Source organism: Corapipo altera, unplaced genomic scaffold (assembly GCF_003945725.1).
Source record: "Corapipo altera isolate COAL_440 unplaced genomic scaffold, ASM394572v1 91, whole genome shotgun sequence".
Lineage (NCBI taxonomy): Eukaryota > Metazoa > Chordata > Aves > Passeriformes > Pipridae > Corapipo > Corapipo altera.
This window is the reverse complement of record NW_020885086.1, coordinates 107,578-122,235: the sequence shown is the minus strand read 5'-3', so window position 1 is coordinate 122,235 and position 14,658 is coordinate 107,578. Positions and strand designations below refer to the sequence as shown.

General features: G+C 50.5%; 3 protein-coding genes across 3 annotated transcripts; all 3 read right to left on the bottom strand.

The window, feature by feature from the left end:
- Positions 1-1,747: 1,747 nt before the first annotated feature.
- LOC113960153 (keratin-associated protein 5-5-like) lies at positions 1,748-3,770 on the bottom strand. The gene has a single exon (XM_027669549.1). The coding sequence runs from the start codon at positions 3,396-3,398 to the stop codon at positions 2,085-2,087; it is 1,314 nt and encodes a 437-aa protein (XP_027525350.1). The 5' UTR covers positions 3,399-3,770; the 3' UTR covers positions 1,748-2,084.
- A 7,359-nt stretch (positions 3,771-11,129) lies between these two features.
- LOC113960126 (putative small proline-rich protein 5) lies at positions 11,130-11,459 on the bottom strand. Its single transcript, XM_027669506.1, has one exon. It carries the CDS (start codon positions 11,457-11,459, stop codon positions 11,130-11,132), a length of 330 nt encoding a protein of 109 aa, XP_027525307.1.
- A 2,919-nt stretch (positions 11,460-14,378) lies between these two features.
- On the bottom strand, positions 14,379-14,658 carry LOC113960125 (putative small proline-rich protein 5). The gene is given in 2 exon segments (XM_027669505.1): positions 14,379-14,513; positions 14,515-14,658. Coding segments are annotated over 2 exon segments (279 nt in total).

Sequence of the window (14,658 nt, the reverse complement as noted above, 5' to 3'; positions counted from 1 at the left end):
TGAGATTCTCCCTGGAACCTTCTCCTCTCCAGGCTAAACCACCCCAACACTCTCAACATTTAATGCATTTTTCCTGCTGTTAAATGTCATTTAATGTACAATGGGGTCAGAAATGACACCTCCATGAAGTCCCTTTTACATGCCATGCCCTGTTCTGTGATGTCTTTGTGAACTGTGGTGGTTCTGTGAGTTTGGGACCTGCAGGACCTTTGTAAGTGGGGCAGGATCTGACCCTGCAGCTTTTCCAGGTTGAATGGGGCTCTGAGCAACCTGGATTAGTGGAAGGTGTCCCTGCCCATGGCAGGGGGTGGAATGAGATGATTATTAAGGTCCCTTCCAACCCAAACCATTCCATGACTCCACGATGAAATTAATAATCACATTATTTCCTTAAACAAGGCACTTCTGCTCTAGTTATGGTATAAAATATCCTCCTGCCAGTGCATTGTACATGATTTACCTCAGTAAAAGCCTCCTGAACACCTGGGCAGTGTTTTCAGAAGAGTTAAACAGGTAGAGAAGATGATTCTAATGCAGGTTGAGGAAGCAATCAAGGCAGTGCTCGAGGCACCTTCCCCAGACCTGCAATTCAGGGCTGACTCCTGCATTTTAATAGCAAAGAAAGTCCCAACCAGGTAGGAGAGGTATCCCCGACTCATGTGTGGGCTATTCTAGGAATGAGGCTTTTAAGTTGTATGTTGAGCCCTGGGTTTCATTCCAGTGCTCGGAGTCCAGGAAGGCACGGAGGAAACGCTCTGCTCACGTAAGAACAATTCCAGTGGTTTCTGGGCTTTTATCTTTGGAAGATGGCAGTGAAAGAAGATGGTGCCTGTGCTCAGTGAGTAGTGAATTCCTCTCAGTACCTCCTGAAATACCCTTTCCAAGATAAGGGAGTTCCTGTACATCTCACTGGGCTCTACAACTTCCTCTCGAGGGGCAGCTCCGACCTCTGCTCTGTGTGACAGGGACAGGACCCAGGGAGCAGCTGGAGCTGTGCCAGGGCAGGGTTAGGCTGGATTTTAGGAAAAGGTTCTTCCCCCAGACGGTGGTTGGGCACTGACCAGGCTCCCCAGGGCAGTGGGCATGGCCCCAAGGCTGCCAGAGCTCCAGGAGGGTCTGGACAACACTCTGAGGGATAGGGTGGGATTGTTGGGGTGACAGTGCAGGGCCAGGGGTTGGATGAATGGTCCCTGTGGGACCCTTCCAGCTCAGGACATTCCATGATTCTAGTATTTACGGAGTGGTGTGTTTTCAGGTGGTGGGATTATGCCTCTATCAGTCCCTGTCATTTGAGTTTTAATTACCTTAACCTTTAAGTTTTACAGTAAACACTGAGCTGTGGCAGATGATCAGGAGGGGCAAGAAGGGATCCTAGAGTCATGGAATGGTTTGGGTTGGAAGGGACATTGAAGATCATCCAGTCCTACCCCCTGCCATGGGCAGGGACACCTCCCACTATCCCAGGTTGCTCCAAGCCCTGTCCAACCTGGCCTTGGACACTCCCAGGGATGGGGCAGCCACAGCTGCTCTGGGCAACCCATTGCAGTGGCTCAGGCTGCTCTGCTTCAGACATGACCTTATTTGTGCCAGCAGACTGGGCAGCTCTTTGTTCCCTAAATGTCCTGCTGTGCCACTGGAGCTCATCTGCAGCCAAAGGCACAGATGGCACCGGATCGAGGACAAATTCCAGGCAAAGCTGGGAAAGAACAACCAAAAGAGCAGAGGTTGCATTTTGCTTAATGCTCAGTTTTATTGTCTACAAGCCAAGAGAGGGAATGAAGAGTGATCACATTAACAGCAAAGGGCTCCCAAGTCCCAACCACCAAGAAGAGAATGAACACCCCACTAATATCTAATGGCTCTTTGCCTTATACTATGGGTGATAAATTGAAGATACTCAATAACTAAAGGACAGAAAGAAGCAGCAGCTTAAGCTTGAAAAGAAGAAGAAGAAAATCCCTACGTGTTGGCTCCATTGTGATGAGAACCAGAGGCAAACAAGCAGGTTTTCATCTCCTGGGGCCTGTTCTTGTTGCACACCAGACGTGGAGCTGGCAGAGGTGCTTTTGCCACCCAGGGACAGCTCAGCAGCTCTTCTTGATGCAGCACTGCTGGATGGGGATGCAGGGCACACAGCACTTCCTGACAGTGGTGCAGCACTGCACGGGGCTGCAGCAAACCACCACGGGCTTCTTCACCACGTAGGAGCAGCAGGAGGAGCAGCAGGGCCGGGGCACACAGCAGACAGACTTCTGGCACACCTTGGTGCAGCACACAGGCTGCTGGCACGGGTCACAGCACACAGACTGGCACGGGTCACAGCACACAGACTGGCACGGGTCACAGCAGGGCTTCTGGCACGGGTCACAGCACACAGACTGGCATGGGTCACAGCAGCTGGACTGCTGGCATGGGTCACAGCAGGGCTTCTGGCACGGGTCACAGCAGACTGCCTGCTGGCATGGGTCACAGCAGGGCTTCTGGCATGGATCACAGCAGACTGCCTGCTGGCACGGGTCACAGCACACAGTCTGGCACGGGTCACAACAAGGCTTCTGGCACGGGTCACAGCACACAGTCTGGCACGGGTCACAGCAGGGCTTCTGGCATGGATCACAGCAGACTGCCTGCTGGCATGGGTCACAACAGGGCTTCTGGCATGGATCACAGCAGACTGCCTGCTGGCACGGGTCACAACAGGGCTTCTGGCATGGATCACAGCAGACTGCCTGCTGGCACGGGTCACAGCACACAGTCTGGCACGGGTCACAACAAGGCTTCTGGCACGGGTCACAGCACACAGTCTGGCACGGGTCACAGCAGGGCTTCTGGCATGGATCACAGCAGACTGCCTGCTGGCATGGGTCACAACAGGGCTTCTGGCATGGATCACAGCAGACTGCCTGCTGGCACGGGTCACAACAGGGCTTCTGGCATGGATCACAGCAGACTGCCTGCTGGCACGGGTCACAACAGGGCTTCTGGCATGGGTCACAACACACAGTCTGGCACGGGTCACAGCAGGGCTTCTGGCATGGGTCACAACACACAGTCTGGCACGGGTCACAGCAGGGCTTCTGGCATGGGTCACAGCAGACTGCCTGCTGGCATGGGTCACAGCAGGGCTCACAACACACGGTCTTCTGGCACGGGTCGCAGCACACAGACTGGCACGGGTCACAGCAGACAGTCTTCTGGCACGGGTCACAGCAGACAGTCTTCTGGCACGGGTCGCAGCAGCAGGACTGCTGGCACGGGCTGCAGCACACGCTCTTCTCGCAGCACACGGTTTTCTGGCAGGGGCTGCAGCACACGGTTTTCTGGCAGGGGCTGCAGCACACGGTCTTGGTCTTTACGACGGAGCAGCATCCTGTGGAGCAACATCCAGTGGAGCACATGTTGTTGGGAGTGTGGTTGAGGGTGGACGGAGTGAGGACCTGAAACACAACAGACTTTCAGACACGACCCGTCTCTCCAAGCCTAGTGTTAATTTTGGCATAGAAGTGCTGCTGCCTCAAGCTGTAGGTGGTACCCACATCCCATCCTGCTTCCTACTGAGTTCCTTGAGGTGCCAAACTTCCTTGAGTTGCCAAGGAAGATCCTTACAGAAATCGAGCCACCTGTCGCTATCCCAGAGAGATTTCATCCAACTTCCCTCCTCCCTGAAGATCGCTCCCTGAACTTCCACCCCAAGAAGCTCATTTTCCACTCTGCCCTCCCTACTTTTTGCAAGACACAATAGACCAAAAGGCTCAAAAGATCTGGATTTCCTAGAGAGCTGCAGAGCATGGAATCAGAGAACAGTTTGGGTTGGAAGGGACCTCTAAAGGTCAATCCAGTCCAACACCCTGCAAAGATCAAACACAAAGACACATTTCCATTGACCAAACCCCAAACCATCACCACCACTGCTAATAGGTACCACTTACCGTAGCAGCTGAGAGGTGAAGTTGTGTGAGGAGCAAAGGGACCTGGAGACCTTTTATTTAGCTCGGGCTTGTCCTGCCGGACATGAGGTACCCCCCAGCAATTCGGGATTTACGCACTCAGCCTCCACTTATTCACCCAATGGGCCTTCAGCTGGTTAGTCTTTGCCTCGTGGGTTTTGACCAGGACCTCAATTTTGTGTCATTATCAATTTGTTGTGTGAATTTTTTACAGTTTTTTAATGTCAAGTTAATTCTTGTGGGATTCTTTAAAGGGGTTTTTTTTCTGCTTGTTTTGCATATGGTAAAGCTGCTACATTGAGATCCTCCGTGGCTTGTTCAGCTGGAGAGTGCTTAATTAACATCAAAATCCTCATTAAGATTGAGGTGCAGTGGATTACAGAGGCTTCTGGATGTCCGTCACTCCTTGATATGATTTTTAGGATAGAATTCCAGGAAATATAATTCCATGGCCTCGTGTTTCGTGTCTGAATGAAGAAATGGTGAAGCCCAGGGGGGTCTCTGGTCATCAGAAGGACAAATAGGGAACAGAAAGTTCTTGAGATCTTGCCCCTCTCTGTCTCATCCCATCCATGCAGGGGATGACACTTGGCCTTGGAATAGAATCATGGAATCATGGAATGTCCTGCGTTGGAAGGGACCCACAAGGATCATCAAGGTCCAACTCCTGGCCCTGCACAGCCCCACCAATGCCACCATGCCCAAACACCCCCTGAGCTCTGGCAGCTCAGGGCCTTGCCAACATCATTGCCAAGACAATTTAGGTGCCCAGGACTGTGCAAATTCCCCGTGGAAATCCGGAGTTCGGCTCAAGTCGGGGTCCATATTTTTCCAACTCCTTTTTGATGTATTCAAATCAAAGCCGAATGCAAAACCCCTCTGGAAGTTTTGCATCCTGTTTATGCTCAGCACAACTCGATCTGCAAAATTCCTATTCAATTCTTTTCAAATTCCACTTTGCCCTCGAGTAATGGAAGGTGTGATTTCTGGAATAACTCTGTGCTCACCTCTCAGTCACCCATGGACAGCCATTAGTGCCGATGATAATGATCACCTTGTGATTATTCATTAATGATGGGCATTAATATCTGCTTTGCCTGAAGGCTCCATGGGATGTCCCGAGCACCTCGAGGATTTCAAATTAAACCACATCTTTATAAAATATTATCTCTCTGCTGTCAGAGGAAATTCAGGGGACTCGGGACCGTGACTGACGTGGTGGAAGGTTTTGTGTCTGAGGTCACCCCGAGGAGAAGGGCTGATCCTGCTGCTTGGCCACCCTCCCCTGTGTCCTACAGCTTCTCTGGAGACACCCTGAGTTCTGCTGAGGGGAAGGAGAGAAGATTTAGGCTGTGTTTACTCAGCCAGGACTAAAATCTTGGACACTGAGGACACAATAGGTCATTCATGAACCTTCTGTTTGACTTCTGGGGACACAAAGCCTCTGTTTTCACCCAGTTCTGTTGGGCAACTTCTGTTCAAACTTGGCTGCATCGCAGCTTGGAGGAGCTGCTCTTGCTTCGAGGGGTTCAGAGGGCCATGAAGTCACCACTTCTCCAGGCAAGGTCTTTCCAAGGTCAATGTTCCTGCTCACTAAAACATGGGCTTAACTGAGCTCAGCCTCATGCTAATGAGCAGATGAGACCAGGTCACTGCCACACATTATCATCTAATTAGAGACTGAGATTTATACACCAGCTGAGTACCTGCGCCTCTTCAAACAGCCAAGGGGATTCCTGAGCCTGCAGAGAAATTCCAGGAGAATCCAACACTGGAAATATGGGGAATCCTGAGCAGGGAGGTAAAGTAAGAGATGTTGGTGAAAATAAGGCAGTTTTATGTGTGAAAATAAGGCAGTTTTATGTGTGACTTTGTATGGATTTGGTGCATTGCTTCATTCAGAGAGCCAAAACCCCCACTGCTAGAGCTGGATGTGAATATCAAAAGGGTTTGAAGCTCTGTGAGATGGATCTGCAGGGATCCCATGGGGAGACCCATCACTGATTTTACAAAAGATTCAACCTAGAGACATAAAAAATTCCCAATTAAATTTTGCATGGAGTGAAGGGATTTAGGAGGCTCCATAAGATGCCAGGAGTAGAGTAACACCCCTCTGTCTGTTTGGATTGGAGGATTATGGATGCAGTGAAGCAACTCTTGCTGGGAAACAAATTCCTCCTCATTAATCCTTCCGGGATTCCCGCAGTTTATCCTGGTTGTGGAAATCTGCTGTTATGTTATTTAACACATATTAAAGAGAGCAGAAACATCCCTTTAGGCTGTTTAGAGTGCTCTCCTCTCCAGGCTGAACATTCCCAGCTCTGCCAGCCTGTCTCCATAGGGGAAGGGCTCCAGTCCCTTCACCAACATTGTGGCCTCCTCTGGACTCGCTCCAAGGCGCAGAAATGTTCCGTGGTCAGTCACAGAGGAGAAAGTTGGACTCCTGGGGCAGCAAGAGAAAGTCTCAGCTTGAAGACAAACCCACTGCTGTGGACACAGAGCTCCCCTACCTCAACACCCACCTGCAGGGAGGGCAAGAATGAGTCAGAAAATGAGTTTTTAGCGCAGCTGCCAAGGGTCGTGTGAAGATGAGCCACCTCTTGGCAGGGACAGCAACCCACGTGCAGGTGAGTAATTAATTGCTTTCTGCATCCCATTGGCCACTTTTCCTTTTCAGGCTGTTCCTCTGTAATGATGATTTTCTCCATAACCTGTAAATAGGGAATTCCCATTCCTTAGAGACCAACTGCTCATTTACTGGGCATTGCAGAGCTCGGCTCATTCCAGCCTGTTTCCCACGCCCGGGGTGGGTGGATGAGTCACCCCAGGGAAACCTTCCCTTATTTTACAGTGCAGAAATTGTTTAATTGAGGGTGTTCCAAGGCAAGCTGCAAACCCTGCAGGATTTGCTTTGTTTTGCTTCCAAATGCAGCCCTAGGAAAGCAGGAACATGCAGGGAAAACAGGAATCCACAGGTCAGGCCCCTGGCTGGAAATCCAAACCCCCCAACGTGTGCTGAGCTCAGTGCAAGGATTTGTTTCCAATTAACCCTCCCAGCCCTCTGCGTGAGGTGCTCCTGGGATCACTGCTGGGAGCTGCAGGCATTTCCCATGGCTTTCATGTTTCCTTGGCATTCCTCCTACTTGAGCTGCTTTCAGCAGGGATTAAAGCACAGCTCCAAACCCACAAGAAAACACAGATGCCACCAGACAAGCACAGAATCCCAGGATTGCTGAGGTTGGAAAAGACCTCCAGGATCATGGGGTCCCCCCTGTGCCCCATCCCCACCTTGTCCCCAGCCCAGAGCACTCAGTGTCACATCCAGGCCTTCCTTGGACACCTCCAGGGCTGGGGACTCCCCCACCTCCCTGGGCAGCCCCTGCCAAGGCCTGACCACCCTTTCCAGGAGGAAATTCCTCCTCATGGCCAACCTGACCCTCCCCTGGCACAGCTTGAGGCCATTTTCCCTCCTCCTGTCCCTTGTTCCCTGGGAGCAGAGCCCGACTCCCTCCTGGCTCCCCCCTCCTGTCAGGGAATTCCAGAGCCAGAAGGTCCCCCCTGAGCCTCCTTTTCTCCAGGATGAGCCCCCCCAGCTCCCTCAGGTCCTTCTGGAGCTTCCCAGCCACTCTTCCCCCAGCTGGAGCTTCCCAGGGGGTTGTTGTGATCCCAGTGGAGGACTGGACGCTTGGCCTTGTTAAACTCATACCTTGGCCCATCAATCCATCCCGTGTGACAGAGTGGTGACTAAAACACCTAGAACTGTTCGGTTGGCTTGAAACACCATTTTTATTGTCTTGCAGGAGAGCGAAGCAGCAAAGCAAGGAGGAAACTGTTCCCAGTGAAGAGGGGACAAACAGCTCAAAACTCATGAGACCAAGAGGCTTCACCCCAAAATGGTGTCACCTCCAACCCTTCTTAGGACTGTTTGCCTGGAGAGAAGGCTGGAAAGGCTGGAAAAAGGCTGGAAAGCCATGAGCACAGCAGTGAGCTTGAGGCCTTGGGCGAGGAACAAGGCAGCACATCCGGGTGCCAGGATCAGATCCTTCCTCAGTACTTGGGGTAGGTTGGTGGCATCTTGCAGATGTTCTTGGTGTACTGGGGGCAGTAGGGGACTGGGGGGCAATAACGCTGCACGGGGGGGCAATAACGCTGCACGGGGGGGCAACAGGGGGTCACGTAGCTGAACTTCTGCACCGGCTGCCTCTGGATGGTGTAGTGGCAGGAGGGCCCCGAGTCGTGGCAGGAGCGGGATCCGTGGCAGGAAGACCTGGATCCGTGGCAGGAGGACTCGTAGTCGTGGCAGGATCCCCGGGAGCACATCTTGTGGAGTATCAGCAGAGCTGTGTGGAGCAAGAGATCAACCTGGTGAGAGGAAACTCAGTTCACTTCTTGTATTCTCCCCCTTTTTAATAATATTTTTTCTCGAGATCTCCAGTCTTGACTCTCCAGGTTCTCTTTCTTTTTTCCTGCCTAATCCAGACCCAGCAATCCTGATGGATCTGCTGGGTGTGCTCTGGGAGCTACTGTGTGGAATCAGGTCCCTACAAGCCAATTGGAGCCCCGTGAGCCCATTTCCAAACCCACCTCCCTTGTGAAAGAGCTCAGAGTTTGTGCCACCCGAGGATCCCTTCGAGTGCCTTTGCTGCCCCTTCCCGGTGATCCCCATCCCTCCACCTGCCATTCCCTCTTCCTCAGGGGCACAAGGAGGAACTTAACCAAGTCCCAGCTCCAAGAAGGTCCACAAAAACCTCTTGTGGAGTTTTCTTCTCTCTCAGCCAGAGCAGAAATTGTAAAATTGGTCTTACCCTCTTCAGCTGCAGCGAGAAGCTTCTGGAAGCAAAGGTGAGCGACTGAGGAGGACTGGGCTGAGCGACCTTTTATACCCTCCAAAGGTTATCTGGGATATGAGACACCTCTGTGCAATGACAGTTTAATTATTTCCGCTCTCAATCCCTATTTTTAGTGTTTCCTCTTTGGCACACCGTGTCCCATCCCATAGGTAATTCTCAACGCGGGGATTTTAGAAGGCACTTCTCTCCCGTTTCCTGGAGACTGACACTAATCTGACGGGTGTTAATTAGCTGGCCAGGGGATAACTGGGATTGCATCAGTGACAGAAAGGGCCCAGAAATGCTGACTCCTGGGGAAGGTCTCCCAGTGGGTGCAGGTGACAGCTCAGGACTTTAATTTGCCTGTTGCTGAATGCCAAGAGGAAATAATGGGATTATCAACTGCAACTCCTGGGCATGGCACAAAGCTGGAAAATCCGGAGGGATCTCCTCGGTTCCCTCGTGTGGCAAAAAAGAAAATGTTTCTGGTGCTTCACGTGTTCCTTGAGTTGGCAGATGATTGGGATGATCCCATCAGATCGTTCCACGTGAATCAAAGGTTATCAAGATCAGAGAAAAACAGCTGACGATGAGCTCTGTGCAAGGTAGGAGTGTAGTAAGTTTTCCCATTCCTTGGTTTCTCTTTCCCTCACTGATATTTTTATGCTTTTTTTCCCCCTGACCTCACCTGCAGAGGAGTGTGGAAAGCAAAGGATTCAGAGAAAGGGAGCCAAAGTTTGAGCAAATATTGGGTTCTGTCACTAAAGCTGGATTTATAACCCCATTTGACCCAGATTTTGAAGCCCAAGAAAAAGAAACTCATCAACTTGGGGAAATGTTGCCCATTAGAGCAATTTATTGACTGAGGAGGAGAAGATCCTCCCAAAGTGTGGGTGTCCTGCAGCTTTTCTTCAGACCAGAGGCAACACAATTGCTTGTGGTGAGTTCTGTGCAAGGGAGGATGGCCCCAATTCCTCAGGGACATTTTGTGACTCAGTTGTGGGTCCCAAACCAAGACCTGCACTTGCCCAGCCACCAAAATCAGTGCTGGTGTGACAGTTCCTTCCCCCAGGCTTTGTCCTGGAGCATCACACTGGTGTTCCTCCAAAATCTTTCTGCCTGGTCAACAACCTTCCAAAAACGGGGTGTTGTTGGTTACACCCACTCAAAAGGCATCTCTGAACCTTTCAGATTCAGGTCCTGTTAAAGAAAATGTGACCCTTAAAGAGTTTAATCATCCTCTGCTCACAGGCCTTCCAGAGCAGTTTGTGGCTTCTGTTTTCAGAGGCTCAGACGTGTTCAAGTATTTGAAAATATTTATATTTATATTTATATTTATATTTATTTGCACAAGGTCTGGCATTGGGCTTGGAGGAAATTACTGCATGTTGAGAAATAGCAACTGTGACCTACTTATTGCCCTTCCATTTAATGAACAATCACAGAATCCCAGGATCATTTAGGTTGGAAAAGACCTCCAAGATCATCCAGCCCACCCTGTGCCCCATCCCCACCTTGGCCCCCAGCCCAGAGCACTCAGTGCCACATCCAGGCCTTCCCTGGGCACCTCCAGGGCTGGGGACTCCCCCACCTCCCTGGGCAGCCCCTGCCAAGGCCTGAACACCCTTTCCATGGGGAAATTCGTCCTCATGGCCAACCTGACCCTCCCCTGGCACAGCTTGAGGCCGTTCCCCCTCCTCCTGTCCCTTGTTCCCTGGGAGCAGAGCCCGACCCCCACTTTTCTACACCCTCCTGTCAGGGAGTTGCAGAATTCGAACTCAAGTTGAATTCTCTGATATTTTTTTCACAGTGATGGGACAAAAATTTGTGTGGACCCCTCGAAGCAAGGGAAGCTTTGCTCTGCTCAACCCTTATGCCCATGCAGATTTTTGGTAGCTGAGAACTTTTCCCTCTACTAATGTGTCTTCCATTCATCCCCAAATGAATGTGGGAATTATTTGCCACCAACTGTTGGGATGCTTTGAGAATATGAGGAAATTTGACTGAAGAACCCAGAAAAAATTGTAAAGAAAAAAAAATCAAGGAAAAAGAGAATAAAGAAATTAAAAAACAACAAGGGTCTCATGAACTGCCGGATTTATTATTTCCCACACCCAGATGAGTCTGAAACAGAAAATGCACAACAGACAAAGATCCCCAACAGCAATTAAAGCCCTGAATAATTAGAAAGGACATTTCCCAAATAATTAGAAAGAATGACACCACAGATGTTAATTAGGGGAACACTTCATCCCAGGGAGGCACATGGCAGGATTTCAGGGAGGAGGAGACGAGCAGTGGTCGGAGCGTCCGAGGGAGGAGCCGGTGGGTCTGGAGTCGGGGCTGGATCCTGTCAATACTTGGGACAAGCTGGTGGCAGGTTACAGATGTTCTTGGTGTACTGGGGGCAGTAGGGGACCTGGGGGCAGTAGGGGACCTGGGGGCAGTAGGGGACCTGGGGGCAGTAAGGGCCCGGGGGGCAGTAGCGCTGCCCGGGGGGGCAGCAGGATGTCACAAAGCTGCATTTCTGCACCGGCTGCCTCTGGATGGGGTAGTGGCAGGAGGACTCCGAGTCGTGGCAGGAGGAGCGGGACCTGAGGCAGGAGAACCAGGATCTGTGGCTGGAAGAGCGGGATCCGTGGCAGGAGGACTCGTGGTCGTGGCAGGAGCTGCGGGAGCACATCGTTCCAGAGTGCTGGGACCTGGAAGGAGGAGAGACCCCGTCAGCCCGGCACGGCTGGGACCCACTGGGGCCTCCCGTGCTTTCCTTGGCTCTTGTCCTGTAGTGGGATGGGAAGTGTTGTCTTCCTGTGTTTTGTAATATCTGGGATGTCGTGGCCCTGCCAGTGACTCTGCCTTGGCTTTTGGGGGATGCTCTGTGATGGTCCAGCTCTGACAGGAATTTCCCAGCCAAGATGCTACTTAAGGTAAAATTTACTTCTCAAATTTACTTCTACAGTGATTTGTCTGAGCTCTCTCCCTCTCCATCACCTGCGAGTTTGGGAATGAATTCCTTGCTGGCTCCCAAAGACTTTGTGTCTTTGTGGATCTGCTCCTTCAATTACTCCTATTTTTCTATCATCCCATCTATGAGCAAACCACGAGCACCCTCTGTGTAGCCAACATGTTCAGGCACCCGATCCCCCCAGCCAAGGAATTTCTAAGACAAAGGCAAGGTCTAAACACAGAACTAGTCCTCTGTCAACTTCTGCTGCTCAAGAGAAGATAAATCAATATAATCCAACTCACCCTTTGCTGGAGCAAGAGGAAGAGTGCGGAGAGCTGATGCTGAATGGAGGAGGAACAAGGCATGGCCAACTTTTATATCTTCCCAAGGGTTGTCCAAGAAATTAGGCACCTCTTGGCAATGCTGACACAAACACTCATATTCATATTTATCTTCTGTGTCTGGTTTTGAGCATTTCCGATTCGATGCCGTCAGGAAAAGCCATTATGACTTTTTCCTCAGCACTATAATAGACAACAACGAATTTCCCAATCTGCTTATAAGGGAATTTTGAAGGCTGAGGCACATTTACATATTAAAAATGTACCTAACCCTGGAGTTATTAAGTGATTTGTCGTTGGGCAACAGGGATTGCATCAACGTACAAGTCAGAGGTGTTGACTCCGGGCCCGTGTGCTGCCCCTTGCTCTGCTCGGCACACTCACATTTTGGTTGACGGAGTTTTTTTCCTGACACAAGGCACTGTAATTAACAGCCCCAGCTCCCGGGGACTCGATTAGAGGGAGGTCCTGTTGATGAGCTCGAACGCACCCGACGCCTCAGCACAGGAGGTGACGCCAAAAGGACCTTCCCCAAATCCAATTTTTGTCATTCCGTTTGTGAATCCACCAACCCTCAACTCCTGCTGCAACATCACCCTGTTTAATTCCTCCTCCAAGGAAGGAGGGGGTTTCAAAGCCTTTTGTGTGAGGATTTTCCCTCCTGGCAACCGGTTTTCAGACCCAACTTGCTTTGGGGTCCCGTCTGATTTAAGAAGTTCTGTAATTTTTACTCATTTTTTTACCTTCAAGTTTCTTTCACAGTGGCCCAAGATTACAGGACAATAAGTCAATCAATAAAATAAAATGGGTGATTGTTCCTTTCCTGTGACTTTTATCCAGGAGAGTGCCTCAGGAACAACTCAGGGGTCAGAGAAGGAGTTGATCTTTAGGGTCCCTTCCAACCCAAACCATTTTATGACTCTCTGATTATTTTTCCTGATTTTTTCAAGGCTGTGATTCAGCAAACCAAAAGTGTTCGAGAAAATATTTCAGAGCCAATCTCAGTCAGGAAAATCCAAAGCCTTCTGAGAAGTGCTGTGAGTTGTAAATGGGGGAGAAATGGTTTATTCAGGTTGATAAAAACCTTTCTGGGGAAGGCCCTGGGGTCAGCTCTCCATGAGAGAGGGTGAATTCACAGAATCACGGAATGGTTTGGGTTGGAAGGGACCGTGAGGATCGTCTTGTTCAGCTCTCAGGCTCAGTAATTTCAGCTGAGTCTGGTTGTTGAGCTCCCTGAGAAGCTGATGCAGCCGAACAGGAGCCTGTTCTGGAAGGGATGGCTCAGCTGGGGAGATAAGGGCAGTCCCAGGCTGCAAAAAGCAGACACACATTTAGCATTTAGTTTTAAGTGCCTGCAATTGTCACTGGAAACGGCAGTTTGGAGCCCAGTGAAAGAAGGAGGGTTGGGAAAAAAACCACTAAGTGCTCATTTGTACTTTTCAGACACCTCAAAATGTTTGTGATTCTGAGTCAGGGTGAGAAGTGGAGTGGGAGGTGCTGCTGAGGGAGGGACTGAGTGAGGCAGTTCTACACTAAATAGAATCATGGAACGGTTTGGGTTGGAAGGGACCTTAAAAATCACCCCCTTCCACCCCCTGCCAGGGGCAGGGCCGCCTTCTGCTATCCCAGGTTGCTCCAACCTGGCCTGGGACATTTCCAGGGATGGGGCAGCCACAGCTTTTCTGGGCAACCTGTGCCAGGGCCTCACCTCCCTGCCAGGGAAGAATTCCTTCCAGATATAAATATATAAATATATATTCTGTATATAAATATATATAAATAAATAGGGTGCAGGTGAGCTCCTTGCACATTCACCTGCCCCAGAAATGTCTCTGCAATCACTGGCTTTTATTATTTTGAAACTTTCAGGGCATTTTGTGCTAAGTTTTAAGAAAAGAATGCGAAGGGGTGACTCAGAAGTCGGAGGTGATGATGATTCTCAGGTAAAGAGGTTAAAGAATAAACAAATATATCTAAAATATAAATAAACACATAAATGTAAATAAACAGATCATGAACTCTTTTTATTTTTGGAAATCAAATTTTATTGTCTCATCTGTGTGGTTTTTGGGGGGTTGACACTTCTGTGTGTCAGGAATCATTCCTGGCTCCATGGAAAACCACCTCAGCTGGGTCTTTTGTGCTGAGAAAATGAAACCAAATCAGACTCATATTTTGGAGAAGATTGCAATCACAGACGAGGAATTCAAGGGTCAAATCAAAGAGGGGAAAAGAGAAGCATCAATTCAATATTTCAGGCACTGAGGGCACCCGAGGCGGGAGGGAGCCGGTGGGTCCAGGCTGGATCCTCCTGTTAATATTTGGGGTATGTTGGTGGCATCTTGCAGATGTTCTTGGTGTACTGGGGGCAGTAGGGGGCCGGGGGGCAATAACGCTGCAGGGGGGGGTAACAGGGCTGCACGGGGGGGCAATAACTCTGCACGGGGGGGGCAACAGGGGGTCACGTAGCTGAACTTCTGCACCGGCTGCCTCTGGAGGGTGTAGTGGCAGGAGGGCCCCGAGTCGTGGCAGGACGAGTGGGACTCGTGGCAGGAGGTTTCGTGGCTGTGGCAGGAGGACCCCCGGGAGCACAT

What these genes read in the sequence shown, in the direction of transcription:
- LOC113960153 (XM_027669549.1), bottom strand. Translation starts at nt 3,398, where the DNA reads ATGTGCTCCACTGGATGTTGCTCCACAGGATGCTGCTCCGTCGTAAAG.
- LOC113960126 (XM_027669506.1), bottom strand. Translation starts at nt 11,459, where the DNA reads ATGTGCTCCCGCAGCTCCTGCCACGACCACGAGTCCTCCTGCCACGGA.